Source organism: Tasmannia lanceolata, unplaced genomic scaffold (genome assembly GCF_043159265.1).
Source record: "Tasmannia lanceolata isolate RefF3 unplaced genomic scaffold, GAP_Taslan_0.1 ptg000026l, whole genome shotgun sequence".
NCBI classification, from domain to species: Eukaryota; Viridiplantae; Streptophyta; class Magnoliopsida; order Canellales; family Winteraceae; genus Tasmannia; species Tasmannia lanceolata.
Window position 1 is genome coordinate 8,339,646 of NW_027518703.1, and position 21,142 is coordinate 8,360,787.

Genomic DNA, 21,142 nt, shown 5'->3' on the forward strand with positions numbered 1-21,142 from the left:
AAAGGAGAGTAGTGCCTCTTGACACGGTCTTCGAAATACTCTAAGAGTGACTAAGCCATACCCTTAAAAAATGACACATCAGATCCAAGAGCGAAGTCGAAAGCGAGTCGAGTCCTTCGAGCAATAAGAGTCTTCTTTGATTGAGTCCTTGGAAATCTGTTCCTCCTTCATATTTGTGTTCCCTTTCCTTGCAAAGTCCAAACTGTCAGGTGCTGGAAGAATGGGAGTGTGTCCTCCAAAATGCGAAGAAAATTCAGAGTAAATCCTGGTTTAGGTATCAGAAGGGGCGGGAGACATCTTGTTCAAACCTACCCGAGACCTTAAGCCTCCAAAAGTGAGCCATGCGAAAGAAGAGATTTTCAGACTCAGTCATCATGGTTATTGTCCTATTCTCTCCATACAAAAAAAAAAAAAAAAAAAAAACTTTGCATCCTCAAGCCTTCATGAAACGAAACATCTTTTCTTCAACCATCATTGTCTTGCCTTCTTAAAACTCCTGTCATGGAAACACAATATACTAGGGGCATCTTTTATGACTTGCGTCATAAAAGATGTCAAGCGCACAAAGGCAATCAGTAACAATGTCTCAAGCAAGTAAGGATAAGAGGGGTACAAGCACATCTCAAGCCTAACCTCTAAACTCCTCAGTTGAGTCCTCTCTTCAGAAGAGTCAATTCTCTAAGAAAATCAGTTTCCCAAGCGGAGTCTAGAATTTGCTCGCGCAGCCTTCAATCCCCGGCAAAATCAGAAAAAATGGTCAATATCCAAATCCCTGCAAGTTATCTGAGTCCAATTCTCAGCAAGGAACTCATACTCCCAATTTCCTCGGCAAGAGGCAATCAGTCTAAAAAAAAAAAAATCATCATTCGAAATCAATCAATTCTCAGCAATATCACTGTCCTTCCAAGGCTCTTCGTGGTTTGTCAGGCAGGCACATCATGGACCCTTGCTCCCTGAATGGCTCTTCGTGATCTGTCCTTTAGGATATATCATGGACCCGCTCTCCATGCTCATTTCATTCATCTCCATTACTTGTTATTCTTGTTGGGCTCTTCGTGGCTTATTGTCATGGACCCCAAATTTCATTCTAGGCTCTTCGTGGCTTATTGCCATGGACCTTAGATTCATTGCGTGGCTCTTCACGGTTTGTTGCCGTGGACCCTCGATTACTTCTTGGCTCTTCATGGTCTACCATTCAGGTATACTACGGACCCATGCTCCCCGATTGGCTCTTCTTGATATGTCCTTCCAGAAATATCATGGACCCACTATTCATAGTCATTCCATTCATATCTTTTACATATCATTTGTTTCTGCATGTTGGGCTCTTCATGGCTTATTGTCATGGACCCCAAATTCAATGTTTGGCTCTTCACGGAGTATTGCCGTGGACCCTAAATTCCTTTCTGCTGGGCTCTTCATGGTTTCTTGCCATGGACCCTAGCTTCATTGCGTGGCTCTTCACGGCTGGTCACCGTGGACCCTCGATTACTTCTTGGCTCTTCATAGCTTATGGCTATGAACCCTTGATTCTCAGTTTTTCTAATCCATTAATCACTCAATATCTTTCTTGCAAGGTTCTTCGTGGCTTATTACCACGGACCCCGGATTATGGCTTGGCTCTTCGCGGTTTGTTGCCGTGGACCCTCGATTTCTAGTTTCCTAAAAATAAAAAAATATAAATAAATTTCGTTCCGCGAGGCTCTTCGTGGCTTACTACCATGGACCCTCGATTCCCGTTTGCTTGGCTCTTCACGGTTCACCACCGTGGACCCTCGTTTTCTGCAAGGCTCTTCATGGCTTATTACCATGGACCCCTGATCAAAATTTTCATTCAACTGTTGTTCTTCCTTGTCTAATTTGGTGAAAAGCTGGACAACAACTCTCTCTAGTTATTTTGTTGTCAAGTCATGGTCCGTCGTTCCACAGTGTGCCGTCACCCAAGTGCGGAGTCAGGAATACCTGTGTGACCGATGTGTTACTCGAGTGTGACCGATGTGTTACTCGAGTTATTTCTCTGGTGGGAGGCTATCTCACCAATATGTTTTGAATGCTGAGTTATGTGTCCAGCATTTCACCAAATTAATATTAAGTCATGTTGAATGTGAAATTTTAAAACGAAAGTCTCTCTGAGAGCATCTTTGAGAGCATCAAGCCAATAATCAAAATCCTTTTCATTCAAAACCCCTGAGGCATCCCTTCCCTCCAATTCGAGTGAGACCCCTGAGACATCTGTTCCCTCCACGAGTTCAATCTTTGTAAAATAAATTTTGGGCCAGTCAAAATGTGTTGTCTGTTCAGCTTTGACATTCGCGCGACAAGCACACTCTGCCAAAGAGGGGCATCTGTAGACACCCCATTTTGACAAGGCCCTAAACCTGCATATTCGAATAAAATCCCGAGGTCAGGCGGAAAATGAATGAAATTAATCCGAGCAAAAGGGAATGTGGGGCCCGCTTGTGTGGGACCCGCTTTTGTGTGGGACCCGCTGATGTGGGGCCCGTTTGTGTGGGGCCCATTTGTGTGGGGCCCGCTTGTGTGGGGCCCGCTTGTGTGGGGCCCGCTGATGTGGGGCCCACTGATGTGGGACCCGTTTGTGTGGGACTCGCTTGTGTGGGGCCCGCTGGTGTGGGACCCGCTTGTGTGGGACCCGCTAATGTGGGATGCGCTTGTATTCAAAGAGAGAATAAGGACAGTCATCATTTCCTTTGTTTTTAAAATGGCCGGTAATGAGTATGTTTTTTTTTTTTTTATTTTTTTTATGGCATCCGATGCCATTTGTGATGATTGTTTTTATTTTTTTTACGAAAAAAAGAGAAAATGGGGAGGAAATGGGGGGACATGAGGGGGACAAAAAAACCCTCATTTTTCTCCCCTCATGAAGACTCATGATGAGTCTCGGACTCATGAGGTGTCTCCCCCTGGTCTCTCGCATGAGGGGAGAACGAAGGAAAAAACCAAAAAAAAAAAAAGGAAATCGACAGTGGAGAAAAAGGGAGCAGAGGAGAAAAACCAGGGGGAACCAGAGAAAAAAAAAAAAAAAGGAAGAAGAAAATCGGCAGAGAGAGAGATCCGGCCAGTCATCTTCTCCGGCGAATTCCTTGCCGGAATCCGATCGCACATCTCTCATTACCAGTCACCTTCTTCATCTCCATCTACGCCACAAGCGTCTCAGATCCGGTGGTTTTATATTGATCCGGCGGATCTCCGGCAAATTTCTCCCTTCTTCGGTCAGTATCATCGGATTCCGTCGATTTTTACTACCTCCTGCAATGATTCCATCTCCGGCCAAGATCCGAGGTCTGCAAATCTGAAAGGAGAGAGGATCAAGCTGCTGATTTCAAATCTTTCCGAGCTTTGATCATTTTTTTTAAACTCGATTAGCAGTCCATGTAAGTAGTTTCTCTTGAATGTTTGTTTTTGTTCTTGAGTTTTATTTGGAGGCTTGAGTTGCTTGTGATTGTAGACACCCCGCTGATGTGGGGCCCGCTGCTGTGTGGGGCCCGCTGGTGTGTGGGGCCCGCTGATGTGTGGGGCCTGCTGATGTGTGGGGCCCGCTGTGTGTGGGGCCCGCTGATGTGTGGGGCCCGCTGTGTGTGGGGCCCGTTGTGTGTGGGGCCCGCTGGTGTGTGGGGCCCGCTGATGTGTGGGGCCCGCTGTGTGTGGGGCCCGCTGTGTGTGGGGCCCGTTGTGTGTGGGGCCCGCTGATGTGGGGCCCGCTGACGTGTGGGGCCAGCTGACGTGTGGGACCCGCTTTTGTGTGGGGCCCGCTGCTGTGTGGGGCCCGCTGTGTGTGGGGCCCGCTGTGTGTGGGACCCGCTGGTGTGGGACCCGCTGACGTGTGGGGCCCGCTGTGTGTGGGACCCGTTTATGTGGGGCCCGCTGATGTGGGGCCCGTTTGTGTGGTTTTCTTCTTTTTTTTAGAGTCTGTCATAGAGAGTTTAGGATTCCGTCCTTCCATCTTTCAGAGTCAGTCTTCAGCATAGGAGTCAGTCCTTCAGTCTTTCAGGGGTCTGTCCTATCATCATAGGGGTTAGGATTCTGTCCATCCCCTCATCCAACCACGTGATTTTATTCACTCCTGCAAGGTATAGGATGCTGTCCAACCCTTGCAGAGTTGTTATTCTGTTCATCCCCCCCGCAAAGCATAGGATGCTGTCCAACCTTTGCGGGATATCAGGAGTCTGTCCTCCCCTTGTGATGATAGGATTTTGTCCTCTTGTGTCGAAAAATTCAAAAACATCTGAAAAATCAAAAATCTCAAAAATCTCGAGTCAGTAGAGTGTAGTTAGGAATTCAGTCCGAACTACGTTGGCTTGATCCCTTTCAACAGGGTACGTAGTGCAGCTTGGGATCCACATCCCAGGTCCAGCCAAACCTTTAAAAATAAACATTTCAAATATTCCAAAAAAATACAAAAAAACTTCAAAACCTTTTCAAAAAAGATCTTCCCCTAGAGTTAGGAGTCTGTCCTAGATATTTAGGGTGTTTTAGAGTTAGGAGTCGGTCTTGATTTGTATTGATATGGTGTGTCCTGTCGTGTGAGTGTCCCTAGAGTTAGGAGGCCTCAAGTCGATCGGTTAGACATTTAGTCGAACCGATGGCTAGACTAGGAAGCATATAGTCAACCCATGGTTTTCCTTAGAATGCACAGCCTAGATACACATAGGATATAGGGCCCACCTGCATTAGCTTAAGGCTAATCAACTTGCATTAGTTAGGGCATATAGAGTCCTAAAAATTACAATCCACTTGAATTTAAGCAATCGCACAAAAAGCTTTAAACATCAGTCGAGTCTAGTGGATCGAGTCTAGGATAGCGGTCCTAGAGTTTTAGGCATCGTAGTTTAGAATAGGGCACCGAACTACGTTGGCTCTGATTCTTCCCGAGGCCGGGATACGTAGTGCAGCTAGGATGGATGGCCATCCTGGTCCGAGTCAAGTATTGCATTAGAGTCTAGGGTTTGTCGTGTCGGGTCGTGTGTCGAGTCGTGTTGTGTTGTGTGTTTTGCTGTGTTTTCTTATTTTTATGTACAGATCCTATACCTTTAGCTGTAACATGCATGTGCTTGTCCACCAGAACTTAGACACCAATTAGGCATGTCACTCATAACCTAGCTATTCTTAGGCGACATATCTTTCATTTCTTTTGTGTGTGCTTCTTATTCATCTCCGAGACATGCATGATTAGCTAGACGTTATCTCGGAGATATTCGTTCCCATTTCGCATGATTTTCGCCCAAAACTCTTCAAAATTAATAATAAATGGCATAAGAGACCAGGTGCTAGCACTTGGGCGAATTGGGGGCGCCTAATCCCTTCCCCATTCGTCATCAGGCACGAACCCTATTTTATATCTCTGGTTATCCGTTGCAACAGAGCACAGCATGGGATCCAGGGCCCACTTCCTTGGATGGCGACTCTTCTTTGTTTAAGGTACGCCTCGAATCTGGGCTAGTCCCCGAATCGAGAGGTATCTCACTTTACATCGCCGCTCATGCTGTGAGGGGCACTCTTTCGAGAGTTCCTTGGTGGGGCTCTCCTTCACGTGGACGATCTAGAGAGACTCGCGCGGGGGCCCGTCCCTCCACGCCCGTCCCGGATCGGGGTCCACAAGAAGGTTGTGTTTGGTGTAAAAATTGTCTGTGATGGCTGGAAAAGGCACAACTAAATTTGAAATCCCTTGTTTTGATGGGACTAATTTTACACTGTGGAAATTAAAGATGAATGCAATGTTGGTGAAGGATGGTTATGCAGTTGCACTCATGGGGAAAGACAAAAAGCCAGCAGGGATGAAAGATGAAGAGTTTCAGGAGAAAAACAAGATGGCTATGGCGGATCTTCTTCTTGCTTTAGATGACAAGGTTTTGTTCAATGTTGAAACTGAGACAATCGCGACGGGATTGTGGGACAAGTTAAAAAACATGTACGAGGGTAAATCGTCTGCGAACAAAATCTTTTGGCAGCGACAGTTGTACAATTTGAGGATGAAAGATGGTGCATCTTTGCAGGAACACCTTAATGAATTCAACACCCTTATCAGTAAGTTAATGGCACTTGACGTTAAAAATCGAAGATGAAGAAAAGGCCAGCATTTTTCTTTGTTCAATGCCGGAATCATGGGACGCTTTGGTCATGAACTTGAGTTAGTCTAAGTCTCTTGAGATGGAGCCGGTTGTGGCATCGCTTCTGACTGAAGATATGAGGAGAAAATCCAGTCAATGTTCTTCCGGTGATGCAATGTTCGCAAGGGGTAGATCTATTGAGAGGGAACAAAGTGACAGAGGAAAGTCCAGGTCAAAGTCCAAAGGGGGGAAAAAGAAGGTGAAGTGTTGGGGCTGTGGTAAGTCAGGCCATGTGAAGAAAGATTGCAGATCGAAGAACGATGGTGAGGATTATAAACCCGGTTCTAATAATTCCCATGGAAATTTGGTAGAGGGTAGTAACTTTGATGTTTTTGATATTGGAAATGCCTTGTCTGCATTAGAGAGGACGGATATGTTACATAATTGGATTCTTGATTATGGTGCGTCATCCCATATGACACCCCATAGGGAGTGGTTTCACACATATAATACTTGTAGTGGTGGTGTTGTCTACATGGGAGATAACAACTAGTGCAAAGTAGTGGGAGTTGGAGATGTAAGAATTAAGATGTTTGATGGATGTATTCGGACTATAAATAATGTTAGGCATGTTCCAGGTCTTCGGAAAAGTCTTCTATCATTGGGAAAGTTTGATGAGCATGGTATGAAATTCACAATTGCGAATAATCAGTTGAAGGTAGTCCAAGGCGTATTGGTGGTGGCAAAGGGAGAGTTAGTTGGCAACTTATACAAACTTATTGGAGAGACTTTGGTGGGAGAAGCAGTTGTTGCAAGTGCCAAGTCGGAGTGTACTATGCTGTGGCACAAACGTTTGGGTCACATGAGTGAGCGTGGACTTCAGGTACTTTATGAACGAAATCTCCTTTCCGGTTTAAAGTCTGCTTCTTTAAATTTTTGTGAAGATTGCTTGTATGGAAAACAACAGGTACTTTATGAGCGAAATCTCCTTTCCAGTTTAAAGTTTGCTTCTTTAAATTTTTGTGAAGATTGCTTGTATGGAAAACAACGTAGATTGTCTTTTTCTTTATCCACCAGTAGGAGTAAGAATTTCCTTGAATTGATTCATGCTAACACATGGGAAGCACCTACAGAATCAATAGGAGGTTGCTCATATTTTGTCACTTTCATTGATGATTTTTCTCGCAAAGTGTGGGTTTTTATGCTTAAGAGAAAAATCAGATGCCTTTGAAAATTTTAAATCTTTTAAAGCACTGGTGGAGAACCAAAAGGGTTTGAAAATTAAGTGTCTGAGAACTAATAATGGAGGAGAGTTTTGTTCAAATGAGCTCAATAAATTTGGCAGTGAACATGGTATTAATAGCCACTTGACGGTTCCTGGTACACCTCAACAAAATGGTGTTGCTAAGAGGATGAACCGTACACTTATGGAGCGTGCCCGTAGTATGTTGAGCACTGCAAAACTAGAGAAATATTTTTGTGCTGAAGCTATGACTACTGCAATGTATTTGGTTAATAGATCACCCACAATTTCTCTTGACATGAGAACTCCTGAAGAGGTTTAGACAGGCAAACCCGCAGATTACTCTTTTCTTCGTGTGTTTGGTTGTGACGCTTATGTTTGGGCTCCCAAGGAGAAGCGCACCAAGTTAGACATGAATTCCAAAAAGTGCATTTTTCTTGGCTATGAAACGGGAACAAAGGGGTACAGATTGTGGGATCCTACTACGCGAAATGTTATTATTAGCCGAGATGTTGTTTTCAATGAAGAGTCTTTGCAAGGTGACGTAAAAGAGCTAGAGCCAAAGACAGTTGAGATTGAGCATGTTGTTGACAGGGATCAGGGCCAACCTGATATTCATGAAGATCAGCAAGAGATAGATCAAGACCAAGAATCTGACAGTGAGCATGTAGATGAAGAAATTCATGATTTGCACCAAGATGAGATTCCAGTTCTTGAAGCCCAAGCCAGTTCAAGTAGGCCTAAGAGGACTATCAGGCCTCTAAATAGATTCAATGACTACGTTGTGCCTAACAGGTCTCAAGGTAATAGTGCTTGTGCTTATGCATGCCTAGCATAAGAGTATGAGCCTAATTCTTATCAAGAGGCTTGTGACTCTGCTAATGCTAGTTATTGGAGACGTGCTATGGAGGAGGAGATGGTGTCTTTGTATAAAAATGAAACTTGGGAGCTCGTAGAGTTGCCAATGGGGCGTAAGGAAATTGGTTACAGATGGGTTTAAAAGTTGAAGAAGGACTTAGAGGGCAATGTAGAAAGGTACAAAGCTCGCTTGGTGGTAAAAGGGTATGCTCAGAAGGCAGGTATTGATTTTGATGAAATTTTCTCTCCAGTTGTTCGTCTAACTATTGTTAGAGTTGTTCTAGCTATGGCAGCTGTTCTGGACTTAGAGTTGGAGCAGTTGGATGTGAAGACAACATTCTTGCATGGTGAACTCAAGGAAGAAATTTATATGACACAACCTGAAGGCTTTGTTGAGAAGAACAAAAGTAATTTGGTTTGTCGGCTGAACAAATCGCTTTACGGCTTGAAACATGCGCCAAAGTGTTGGTATAAGCGGTTTGATTTCTTCATTGTGAGCTTGGGTTTTCACAGATGTGAAGCTGACCATTGTGCTTATTTATGTGATGATTGTTTTTGTATCTTGTTATTATATGTTGATGATATGATGGTTGCAGGTAATAGCAAGAAGCATATTTCCACATTTAAAGCTCGTTTGGCTGAGGAGTTTGATATGAAGGATTTGGGTGCTGTAAATCAAATTCTTAGAATGAAGGTACATAGAGAAAGAAATGACATGAAGATCTGGTTGACTCAGAAGAGTTATGTGGAAAAGGTTCTGCGGCGCTTCAATATGCAGAATGCTAAACCAGTGAGTACTCCGTTTCCTACCCATACTAAGTTGTCTTCGGCACAATCACCCAGCACTGAAGCAAAGAAGACAGACATGTCTCTAGTACCATATTCATCCGCAGTAGGGAGTCTTATGTTTGCCATGGTGTGTACTAGACCGGACATTGCACAAGCAGTGGGAGTAGTCAGTAAGTACATGGCAAATCCTGGTCGTGATCATTGGACTGTTGTGAAGTGGATTCTTAGATATCTAAGGGGCGCTTCTGATGTTTTCTTATGTTATGGAGGCATGGATTTTGATTGTGTTGGTTTTGTAGATGTTGGTTTCGCTGGTGACAGGGACGGCTATGTTTTCTCCATGGCAGGTGGTGCAGTTAGTTGGGTATCCAGGTTGCAGTCAGTTGTGGCATTATCTACGATGGAGGCTGAGTATATGGCAGCTACGCATGCTTGCAAGGAAGCTATTTGGTTGAATAGACTACTTGGAGAACTCAAGGTGTAGCATAATGTGTTGAGGGCGTATTGTGATAGTCAGAGTGCTTTGCACTTGGCTAGAAATCCAGCTTTTCACTCTCGGACAAGGCACATTGATGTTCAGTATCACTTTGTACATGATGTGGTTGAGCATGGAGAGATTCTATTGGAGAGAATTCACACTAGTGCAAATTCAGCTGATATGTTGACAAAACCTGTTAGCCGAGAGAAGTTCAATTGGTGTAGGACTTCTCTTGGGCTTGAACTTGCTTGATGAGTAGCTTGTCGCAGTGATCTCTTGGTTGATTCTGTCTTGATGATGGAACATGTCTTCAAGTGGGAAAATGTTGAAACGTTGAAGCCATGCCAAATAATACAACTTCTTTTATCAGGTTGCTTGTAGGTCAAGCAAGGTAATAACGAAAAGAAAGTTACTTTGTTTGGTTTCCCAAATATTGGAAACTCCTCCAAAACGTGGATATCTATTCCTTTTTGGGTTTTTGACAGTTGTGAGTTGTTGCTCGTATGTGAAACCCCAAAAACAAAGAAAAACAACTTTGTGGAGATTTTTAGGGTTTGTATTCTCTTGTACTTTGCTGCCATTATTAAATAAAGAAAGAAGAAGAGATTGTCGCCCGTGGACGTAGGCTTTGCCGAACCACGTAAATCCGGTGTGTTTGTTCTGGTTTCTCTTTGCTCCCCACTTCCTTTTTTCTCTATTTTTCTGCTTGCTTGCCAATTTTCTTTATTGTTTTTACACGGTTAGCCTCTCTACGCCGCAATTTTCTTAACAACTCCAACATGAGCATGGACCCAATGAAGTTTGAAATTCTTGCAATTTACATGAATCATATATTTGGTATATAAACCCATGGTGGCCATTCTACATATTCTTCCTCCATGATATTCGTATATGTCCCTTGTGTGCTTGTAGATGTGGAGAGGTATTGGTGAGCTTTCAAGGTCATATTTAGCACTCATCAACGAGCAATTAAGGGCGTCAAAGTTAATACATGAGATGTACAGTGTACCTCTGAAGTTTCAAAAAGTTGCATCTGATCTGACCCTGTGCCTGTGCTTCACTCATGCATTTAACTTTTAATTTTGGCAAATGACGAAAAAGAAGAAAAAAAAAATAAAGACAGAAATAAAAAATGCTAGCAAAGATTGCACGAGAAGATGACAATTCAAACAACTTTTTGAGCATATATTTATTGAAAATTCTAACTTCAAGATAAAACAATGACAACAGCTCAAACCCCATAAGCAATCAAACAACTGCTTACCCAGAAGGGTTGGCTAAGAAAGAAAACCAATTCCTTGCAAGTCAAGAGCTTGCCCTATGAACCTAAAAATTTGCACGTGGACATAAAATCTGTAGTCTTATCTGCTCCAATCAAATACCCTTCCATCTTTGTATTACTTACAAGCTGTATTTAACAAACAGCTAACTTATGTATATACAAATGCTTCCTCTCGCTAATTAATCAATATATGGGCTTTGTAGTGTGTGTTGTAGTTACCACAACTTCACCTGTGTGCCAAAACCAATGACAATGATCTTGCGTGTGCAGGATAAACATGAACCACAAATATGTACTTGCAGTGTATATAAATGCCAAAGGAGCATCGGCATCATCTTCTTTATTTAATTTATTGGCTTTAACACATTACTGGCAGATGGCCTCGACAGAGAGCTTCTTCATGGTATTAGGACATGGGTCTCCTCCAAAAACCTCAGCGGCTACGGTAACCGAGCACCATTCTTGCCCGATGCAATTCTGCAACAGATTCTCCTGTGTTAAATTCTCGAAGACATTAGAAGAAAAAGAAAAAAACTACATTTCACATCAGCATGCCAAAGTTGATGGCATGCTTACTGCTATATTTGGGTTGATCCATTATTATCCTCCAAGACATGTGATGGACTAATAATTGGAAGAATGTCACATACCTTTTCGAAAGCATCATATGATTTGTGGGCATGACAGCTTCCTTCCCAAAAGTTTCCGCATACTCCTTGTGGAGTCCCAAAACTAGCAAATTTTATGGATGAGATTTTCTGTCCAGGGGCACATGATAGATGGGCTTTGGGCCTTAGGGGTCTCTCGGGTCTCCCATAGGCTTTGATATGCCAATTCTTCAGTGTCGGTTGCCATTCAGAAACATCGGCACAGACGCTTCCTACTGTTCTTCTTACCAAAGAAATTCCAGTTGGATCACCACCCCATTCTTCAAACACAACCAACAAATTCCCTGTTGGTTTTAGCCAAGATCGAGGGACATGATACCTGCCATATGTATTTATCTATCAGTTCATTGATTTTCAAATATATTATAATCTTCACTCCCTAGGATTGTTACTAAAAGAAATCAGCCCTCTTACCATCTTTGGGAGGCCTCCCCACAATTACTTTGGCATTTTTTCTCACTGTATTCTCCACTATAACTACAATCGCCGCAACTACCACTTGCTTTGTAAGCAGGCCAGTAGCGTCCTATGCTCTGATCGTTTATCCATATTTGTCCCTTTCCCATGGTACCCATATCTAAAGCCAAGGCATCCTCCCCGGACGGTGCATTGAAGATAGTCTGAAACCATTACATGATGAAAAGGATGTCATGTACTGATTTAATAATAAGAGAGCTATTTAAGAATTCATACTAAAGGTCTATGATGTTTGAGGCCCACACCTTGTACCATGTTAGGAGCTGTTTTTGAGCCACTAATGGTCCTTCTACCCACTCAACTGATGAACTTCCACTGAGTGAATGAAGTTGTAAAGCTTCACCTTTCAAACCAATCTGCAGAGGAACATCTAATTTGCTATTTGCAGAGTTTTTGCAGAAATGAAAGGAAACAGAGTAGATAAGAAGAAGACAAACCTTGTATGACCATTTCTGCCATGACAAATCTCTTCTTCCCTCATTGAGACCATTCAACATAACTGGACCAAGAACTCCGGCATTCCAAGTCTCAAAATGCGTCCCCACGTTCTAGACCCATCAAATGAAAGGAGGAGAGTCAAATTGGCTACCAATACATTGTTTCGTAGAACATGAAACATAACCGATAAGGAAATTGAACTAACCGGGAGGCCAACAGCTATGCTTAGAAGTGAAATCTTGTTACTGCCCGCCATCAGTTTCACGTTGCCAGTAAATGTTAGTCTCGGGTTCTCTAAACTCCCATAAACAGACCCTGCCAAACAATAGACAAAGGTTTAGTAATTAATTCCTAATAAAAAAAGGCTAGTGGCAGGAGGCAGTCTCTGATGAATCATGGTTGGGTATTTCTATTAGCTAAGATACCTACCTGACAGTTCACCGTTGATAAAGACATGTAAAGCGTGGCCTGCTGATAACACGGAAAGGACAGGGTAGTTGCCATTCTTCAAAAATTCTTCATCTGGGCCTATTGTGACACTGAGAGAGACGGATAGAGAGCATGATATAAATAAGAGATAAACTTTGTTCATTAAGAACCCAGTGACCATGACAGGTTTGATACTCACGCGGTCATGTACCACAAATAGTCAGTCACATCTCTTGTAACATTTATCTGCTCCAACAACCCAACCGTTGTGATCGAATCATCTTCATAGGAAGCAGTCTCCTCGTTGTATGATACCCAAGAAAGCCCATCACTTTGTAGTGGCAGCATTGTCATCTGTGTGGTTTGGACGCCAACCTGAATAGAGATACGATGAGTGAGTTTATTTTAATGTGTTCAAGAACAAGTGAAGTTCAATTCAGCAAAGCCTTCCTCACCCTTGCAGTGTTGAAAACTGTGTTTTTGCAATCAGGAAGGATGCTGATAGACCATGGTGGTAGATCGTAGTGCATGCCATCAAATTCCACTTTTGCAAAAGAATTTGTATCATAGTTCGCAAGGAATGCCGCACAAGCTCCTGATTTTGACTTGTAGACATAGGACTGGGCAGCGAATGCAAAAAGTCTTAGTACTAAATTACTTAATGCTAACATGTTATCCAAAGACATGAAAATGTTCTCAGCGATCCAAACCTCTTGATTATTCCCAAGTGATGTCACTGTGGGATCTCCAGAAACTAAAGCCGGTTCACACATTTTGATGGCTTTGTGCAGATCTTTCAAATGGCCCCATTTAGGTTGCCTTACTAGTCCTAGAAAAGAAAAAGAAACCAGTCACCTAGACATGGCAGGTATTACTATACAAAAAAGAAGTGCGGTTTATTAACTATTATATACAAGTTTCCTACATGTATAATTTAAAAAAGAGCAGCTTTCATATTGAATACTAGTATCAGATGAATCTAGGATGAAAGGCAAGGCTGTCCTATGTCAGTTCCAGGTTTCCAGCACATTTATATGGAATGGGAAAATTGCTACATAAAAGATGTCAAGGGATAAACATTTGACACTAAATTTCGCATACCATATTCATCAAGTGGAGCATCATAGTCATAGCTTGTTGCAATGAAAGGACCACCAGCTGTTCGGCCAAAATTTGTTCCTCCATGGTACTTGAGTGCACAAGGAAGGATACAATTAGTTAGATACTTAGATGTCTGAATTAAGCTTCTAGGAAAATAACTTTCAATTGAATTTATGTACGATCAATATATAATATTTTGTGAATGTGAATTACTAGTCACCATGTAATAGTTAATGAATGCCCCGCCTTTCTGTATGAACCTTGCAACAGAAAATGCAAGGTCTTCAGCTGGTCGGTGAGGAACTGGACCACCAAATTCTGTATACCTGCAGGTACAATGAACATAGAAAAAAATGATAATTAGCTAGGAAAAACTCTAATGAGTTAATAAGTTTTGAACTATTAAGCGGTCGGAACGGAAAGTTAATTTACCAGCCAGTCCACGCTTCTGTCCACATCTTGGGTTTGTAGGGCTGGTTGGGAGTGAACCACTCACAGTAGAAACCATTGCAGGTGTTTATCTGTCGCAAGATCAACAAAATCAGGAAAAACAATATTTAGCAGTTGTCGATTGGCACAGTTACCATATCTTACAAACAGGATATGCATATGACTCTTGATCAATAATTTCAATAATTTAACTCTCTGGGATCAGAATCAATTTCCGCAGATTTTCGACAATGGAATGTTGTTAGACATGATTATGAGAAACACAACAATGATATGGCTAGACATCATTTCTATCAGGACAAAGTTAAAAAAGGCACCCCCATATTAACTACAGACAAAACATAACAGATAGAAAGGGATGGCTCAAGAAAGCCAAAAAAAAAATGAACCATGTGAGATGAGATATAACAACATTGGGCTCCATGATCACCCAAAGACATTCTCATACACATTGAGTGGGACCCAAATTAGTAAAATCACAAAGAAAGGAAACATCACTAAGAACTACCGAGACAGATGCAATGAAATTGCAATAAAGGGTAAAAGGCAAAGGCACATACAATGGGATCAGGGGCATCATCTTGTTTGCACATGACCCATGGGACTCCAGTGCCGAGGCCAACGGCCAAATTCGCTGCCCATTCTGTGTAAGCCTTTCCAGGAGCGCCGATCTCCCACTCCACGGGCCCATACTCATTCTCAATCTGTGACCATACAAAGAGAGAGGGGGGCCCATCAAATTTTGGATAGGTGCAACTCATTGGTTCATCAGTAAAATTGAGATAAAGAGCCTAAATTAGCATGAATTGTCGATTCATGCCTACTTCGGGATAAAACAACAAGAACCCATTTCTGAAGGATTGAAAGAGGTTGGATAATCAATCTATTAATCAATTCACCTGTGACAGAATGATTGGACCGCCTTGCGATTCAAACAAACTTTCTGCCTTCATCATCTCCACAATCTTGGTGGTAAATCCCGCCATAGCCGCCTTAATGATCATTCAAGCACAAGCAATCAATTACTTGAGCTAACAAGACAAAACTTCAAAACATTACCCAAAAAACTAATATTCAAGTATTGGATACAAACCTTGAAAGGCCCATTATCAGTTCTGAAACTTATACCAGGAATGTATTTCAACCAAACAGGGAAACCTCTGGGAAAGAAAAGATAGCTTAAATTTAGAACTCTTGCGCTTGAAATTCATCAGAAATAACAAAAATAAGAAATGGAAAAAGTAAATATTTTTATTTATTTTTTGTTCTTTTTCTCTTACTTACCCAAAATTCCATTCAGCACAAACATATGGGCCAATCCGGAGGTTAACATAGAGGCCTGCTTGTTGCACCAGCTTGATGAACCGAACCAAATCATACCTATTTTCAAAATAATACTACAAAAAAGAAGAACAAAAAACCCAAATATATCAGCCAATAAATGAAAAAAATAAAAGTCCTAATTTTTATAAGTTCAACATTTAATACCTTCCCAGGAGAAGGTTCATGTCCATTCCAAAAAACATATGTCTGAATTACATCCAAACCTCCATCTTTGGCCTTCTGAATAAGATCCGGCCACATCTGAAAAAGACCCAAATCCAAAAAAAGGGAAAAAAAATCAATAAGAGGGAAAAAATGCCAAAAACTCAAAAAGCAGAGATACCCATCACCAGCATTCTCAAAAAAATCATTTTTTTAATACCTCGGGAGTGCTTCTCGGATAATGGATAGAACCAGAGATGAGAATCCTCCTCTGCCCATTTACAATAATAGCCCTGTGGTCGTACGAAACAGAGCATGTGGCCAAAGGTAAAGAAGAAAAGAAGAAAACCAACAAAGTGGTGGTGGTGCTCAATAGCAGCAGAGATTTTCCTCTGTTGCACATGGCTGGTTCTAAACCCATAACCAGAAGCTCAAAGCAATGGGCTTTTTCTCCTTCTCTTTTTTTTCTAGAGAGAGAGAGAGATGCTGCTGCAGAGAACAGAGAATGGTTAGAGAGAGAAAGGGAGGAATATAACAGCTGTGGCTCTGTTTTTTCTTCTCTGCTATTTTATTTTCTCTTCTCCTCTTATTTTTGGGCATAGAGAAACCATAACATGTTTTGTGTTGTGTGTTTGTAACGAATGGAGATTTGCAACTGCTTTTAAAGCACAAAAAATGAGAGTTTGAAAGTGAAATTGGGACCCAATTTCAATGTCCAGCATTCATCTTACGTGGATCCTCATCCAATTACGTTACGTGTTTGATTTTATTTTCTTTTTGGGTATTTGATTCAGAGCATATTTCAAGATCACACAGATCAACGGCCGAAAACTTCGAAGAATATTTTCAGACGAAGATTATCAGGCGATCAAACTGACTCCTAGATCGACGGTCCTCGTTGATTCCTAACAAAGGTTTTCATTTTGTAAGTTTTTAATTTGGATAAGTTTCTGATTTAAAATGTCATTAGACTAGAAATTTTCATGTCCTATGATCTTTAGAAACTCTCTAAATTACTCAAACTTTAATTAGGAAAATACCAATATAGCCAGTTCTACTAACACCTTAGTCTTGCTTCTAATACCCCACTTTAATTTAAGGGTTTCACATTAGTGTATTCTCTTAATGGCAGGTGTTATTACGTAATTGCGCATATCTTAGTATTTTTAATAATGGAGATGATAACCAGAGTCAAATTAGGTGCTTTTTTTAATGGCAGGTGCTTGTTTTTATTTTCTTTTTGGGTTTTCTAATTGATGATCAAAAGAAAAAAAAATTAAAATATTAGATTAAATGTACCATTCTCTATTTGTTTGCTATTCTCAAATTGATAACTTTGCAGAAGAGATTCCAGGAGCAGAGCAAATAGAAAATGAGACTTTCTTTTTTTTGTTGGATTGGATTTAGCTATTAGAAGAGGGTGTGACAAATTTAACCGTTGAGTGAGTGTCACGGATTTACTGTAATAGTATAATGCTAAATTATTGAATTTTCAACAGACAAGGGGAATATATTTCTAGTTCTAGATGAGGCATTTCCTCTGTTTTCTACGCAGTTCATGTTTGGTGGCTATTGACAGACTATTGATTCGTCTTCTCTGAAAAAATAAAAAATAAAAGGTGATTTTTCTATTTATGAAAAATTGCCAATGAGGGGACATCAAAACACAAGAATTGCCGATGGGGGACACACCTTTGAAAAATTGTTAGGGAGGGACGAAAGGGGTTTATCAAGTCTCTAAAAGTGGGTTATCAACCCTCTTAAAACAATTTTTCAAAAGTGTGTCCTCCGTTGGCAATTCTCGTATTTTGATGTCCCCCATTGACAATTTTGCCTTTTATTTATTCATTCAAGACACTCCGTTGGCAATTCTCGTAAGCTGGAGTTTTGCGATGACCCCTACCGGTTTATTTGATATAGGCACGATAAGCTCTCTCTGACTCGGGACATATGAGAGGGAGATCCATAACTCGGAACAACATATGAACTACGGACACTAATCCTAAAAGATCAAAATGCTCAATACTCGTGGGTTACATAATTGGCTAATTTTATTGGGAATTAAGACGTGTTTGTCGTTGCTATAAACAAGAATTTAACTTTCTTGGAAAATTAAAAAACAGGTTAAAAACTTTTTACTTTCTCTATTATCTAGAAAAGTTTTTTCCAAGAAAAAAATACCAAAGATCCAAAACAGGCCCTCTGCACAAAATTTTCTTCTGGGGTAGGTAACAATGGGGTTAGGTGAATAAATGCATTTCAACCATTCCAAAGAAAATGATATATTCACCCCTCTGTTTTGATAATTGCACCCATCACTCTATTAAACACATTTTGAGCGGCTATCAGTATCAATAGCTTTTGAGTATTGTAACAGATTTTAACAGCTGAGTAGAAGTTTTGTAGACTGTAAAGAAAAGAAATGGTGTTATTATTAAAAGAAGGGAGTCAGAATATCATTTCCATTATGAAACCCAATTAGGGTAAATCTTTTGTACTTAAAATTAGTGTCAAGCTTTTGCTATTTATTAGGCCTACCAAAAAAATAAAGAGAGAGATTTTTTGCCACCTTTGTAATCTACAAACTATATAACAAAGACAGATCATTTAATGATCAGAGTCTACCCTTTCATAGTAAACAATAACTCATGGCAGACGGCAGTTCGGGAATCAATTATTGCAACCTAACACACAGGGGGCAGTTCAGGACCAATTCTTTAACAAGTGAAAGACCAGCTTGCCTTATAAGTCGTGGCTGAAACCATCAAAGAGGGTTAGGAATATCATATGGAGAAGATTTTTGGGGCATGGCCTATCTATGTGGGACCCAATGGTTCAGATCACCCCAAAAGATGGGCCCCACTGTATTTTGTTTTGTAACAGTCCTTCAACATGTAAAGACTCTTCTTAATTGGGTATGGAGATGTACATGGGTGGATTAAATTGTGTTTCGGGAAAAGAATCTGAGTGCCAATATCAATCCATTCAGCCAACTCAGCTCAACTCAACTAGGCCTTTGTCCCAATTCCCAACTAGTGCCGATATCAATGCCCCCCCCCCCCCCAGGTCTTATAAAGGAAGGAAAAAAAAAAAAAGAATATTTAATTTTTAGTTCTTGGTTTCTCAGTCACCTTTCATAACAGGTCTTAAAAATAATATTAACCGGTCTTAAAAATAATATTATTGTGAGAACCGTTGAGTGGTCGTCAAGGCCAAGGGGTACCTCACAAAAAATCAAAGAAAAAAAAATCCATAGAATGATGCTAAAGGACACTCAAGAAAATATTATTTTTATAACTCTTTCAAGCCACTTTACATTTTTTTTAATCAGAAATCCTTATTAAATTTTCATACATTTACAAATTAGCATTATATTAATTGGCTTAAATTTTGTATGGATTTGGTGATTATAAATTAAATATGCATGTTGAGAAGTGATTATAAATTAAATATGCATGCTGAGAATCACAAGGCAATTAAATTTAATTTTTGTCATGTTGAAAGAGATAAATTGAAATTCCAAGTTTCACGGATATTTTCTTAAGTGAAAAGCATTTGGAAAGCCCTTCCATGGATAGGGTGTGTACCAAAAATGAGCACTTTAGGATCACTCTAACTTTGCCATTTGTGGAGGGAAAAAATGGTTAAAAACAGTGTCTGTCCATCCCCCCCCTCCACCTTTGATTGTGTTAGGATGATCTTGTAGGACTGATTTTTGATACACACCCTATCCATGGAAGGACCTTTCATATAAATGCTTTGGATCACCCAAAAAATGTGGGCCAGATGAGTTTTTGAAGCAGCTGCTCAGATAAGCTGTCTGAGCAGGAACACTATATATTATCTTTTCTTAAAATATTTGTAATAAAATTTATTCTACAATTCGGGCCCCACCTGTGTCATTGCCTCATCGGTATGATCAAAACCATTCATATAGTGGCCCCACCATGGTGATAGAAAAAGCCAATAAATCACGCCCACGGGATACAAATGAACGGTTTATGAAAAAGTTGAACATAGATCAACATTGAAGCCCTCCAAACAGACGGTTAGGATTGTCAGATCGGATAATATTCGGCGCGGCCCAATCTTTTATAGTCATATCAAGTGGGTGGGCCCAGTCACATTGCTTGTCATTCACATATATTTTTACTACTCAAAATACAAATTATGAGAGAAATATCCAGATAATAATAAGATCAGCTACTCATTCTCTTTTTGGATTTCCTTTAAAGGAAAGGTATAAAAGAGAAAAGTAAGATTCAGTGAGCCGACTTCATGAATTACCGGACAAGTTTCTTCCTTTGTTCCGTATTTTTAAAAAAGATTTTTCATCTTTTCTCTCCTCTTATATGAAAATTCATAATAGCCGCTCTCTTTTTCTTTTAATTGTGTTTTTCCTTGCAATCTTCCCTTTCAAGGAAATCAAATTATGCCGAAAGTTATAGCATCTTCATTATCCTTCATCTTTCTCTCTCAGCTAAGCATGGTATCATCTAAAGATAATGAGAAAGAGGGTTTGAATTCAAATGGGTCCCACAAATCGTAGGCAACAATCTTCTTGGAATACACTGAGGCATGCTTACGAGTACATATATAGTGCGCCTCCCTTGGGTAATCCTAACCGCACATCTAATAGGCCTGATGGCCCAAAAACCATGGGGCCCACTATGTACTATTAGGCATGCCTCATTGTATTACAATGGGGTCGTCACACCCTAATATTAATTGTTCAAATTGCAGATCTTGCATGTTTGGATAGAAGATAATAATATTGTGAAGTCTCTATAGTTTGTTGGTGCAAATTAACTGGCCTGGCCCAGCTGTGTATGACGTGGAATGATTAACACCGTTGATTTGGGGCGAGCTGTTGATCTGTCATAATCCGATACCAACTTAAGTGGGATGAAATTGACAGTTAAGACAGAGGACTTCTGGCTAGTGAATATTAGACTAATGATCTTTATTATTTCCTACCCATCCATTTGTAGGACGTTGAATTAAAGGTTATGATTTTCTAATTACGAAAAAATTTAGGGATTTACAAATGGAAGGAAGGATTGAAATGGAGTGACGGACATGCTCCGATTCCTCGTTCTGATATTACAATATGTAGAAACAAAATAAAAAATGATAATTGAAATAGTAATGCATGTGAATAATGCCATCTAATCATATATAACTTGTGAAAAATGAGAGGCTTTCGCTTTCATTAAAATCTAAGATATTGAGGGTTAGTTGCCGTGGAAGAAAGTGAGTAAATAAAAAAGCAAAGAGTAATCTCTTTTGTGTGGTGACTTATGTCCAAGGAAAGAAGTGCATGCATGTATGAATCCGATCATGGACACCCGACTTGTCTTTTTCTTTTTTATTTACATG

The 21,142-nt window shown here is 40.6% G+C and overlaps 1 protein-coding gene across 2 annotated transcripts; it reads right to left on the minus strand.

The window, feature by feature from the left end:
- Positions 1–10,597: 10,597 nt before the first annotated feature.
- LOC143858798 (beta-galactosidase-like) lies at positions 10,598–16,408 on the minus strand. Of its 2 annotated transcripts, none has more exons than XM_077369516.1 (19): positions 15,984–16,408; positions 15,767–15,862; positions 15,563–15,675; positions 15,372–15,438; positions 15,178–15,270; positions 14,839–14,982; positions 14,261–14,349; positions 14,049–14,154; positions 13,829–13,916; positions 13,438–13,556; positions 13,183–13,347; positions 12,927–13,102; positions 12,728–12,837; positions 12,504–12,613; positions 12,298–12,408; positions 12,106–12,216; positions 11,798–12,003; positions 11,366–11,702; positions 10,598–11,192 (listed from the first exon to the last, which is right to left on the minus strand). In XM_077369516.1, the coding sequence occupies exons 1-19, from the start codon at positions 16,182–16,184 to the stop codon at positions 11,082–11,084; spliced, it is 2,553 nt and encodes an 850-aa protein (XP_077225631.1). In that variant the 5' UTR covers positions 16,185–16,408; the 3' UTR covers positions 10,598–11,081. The 2 variants fall into 2 exon arrangements, with proteins under 2 accessions (XP_077225631.1, XP_077225630.1); XM_077369515.1 differs by having other exon boundaries at positions 10,598–11,207.
- Positions 16,409–21,142: the final 4,734 nt, after the last annotated feature.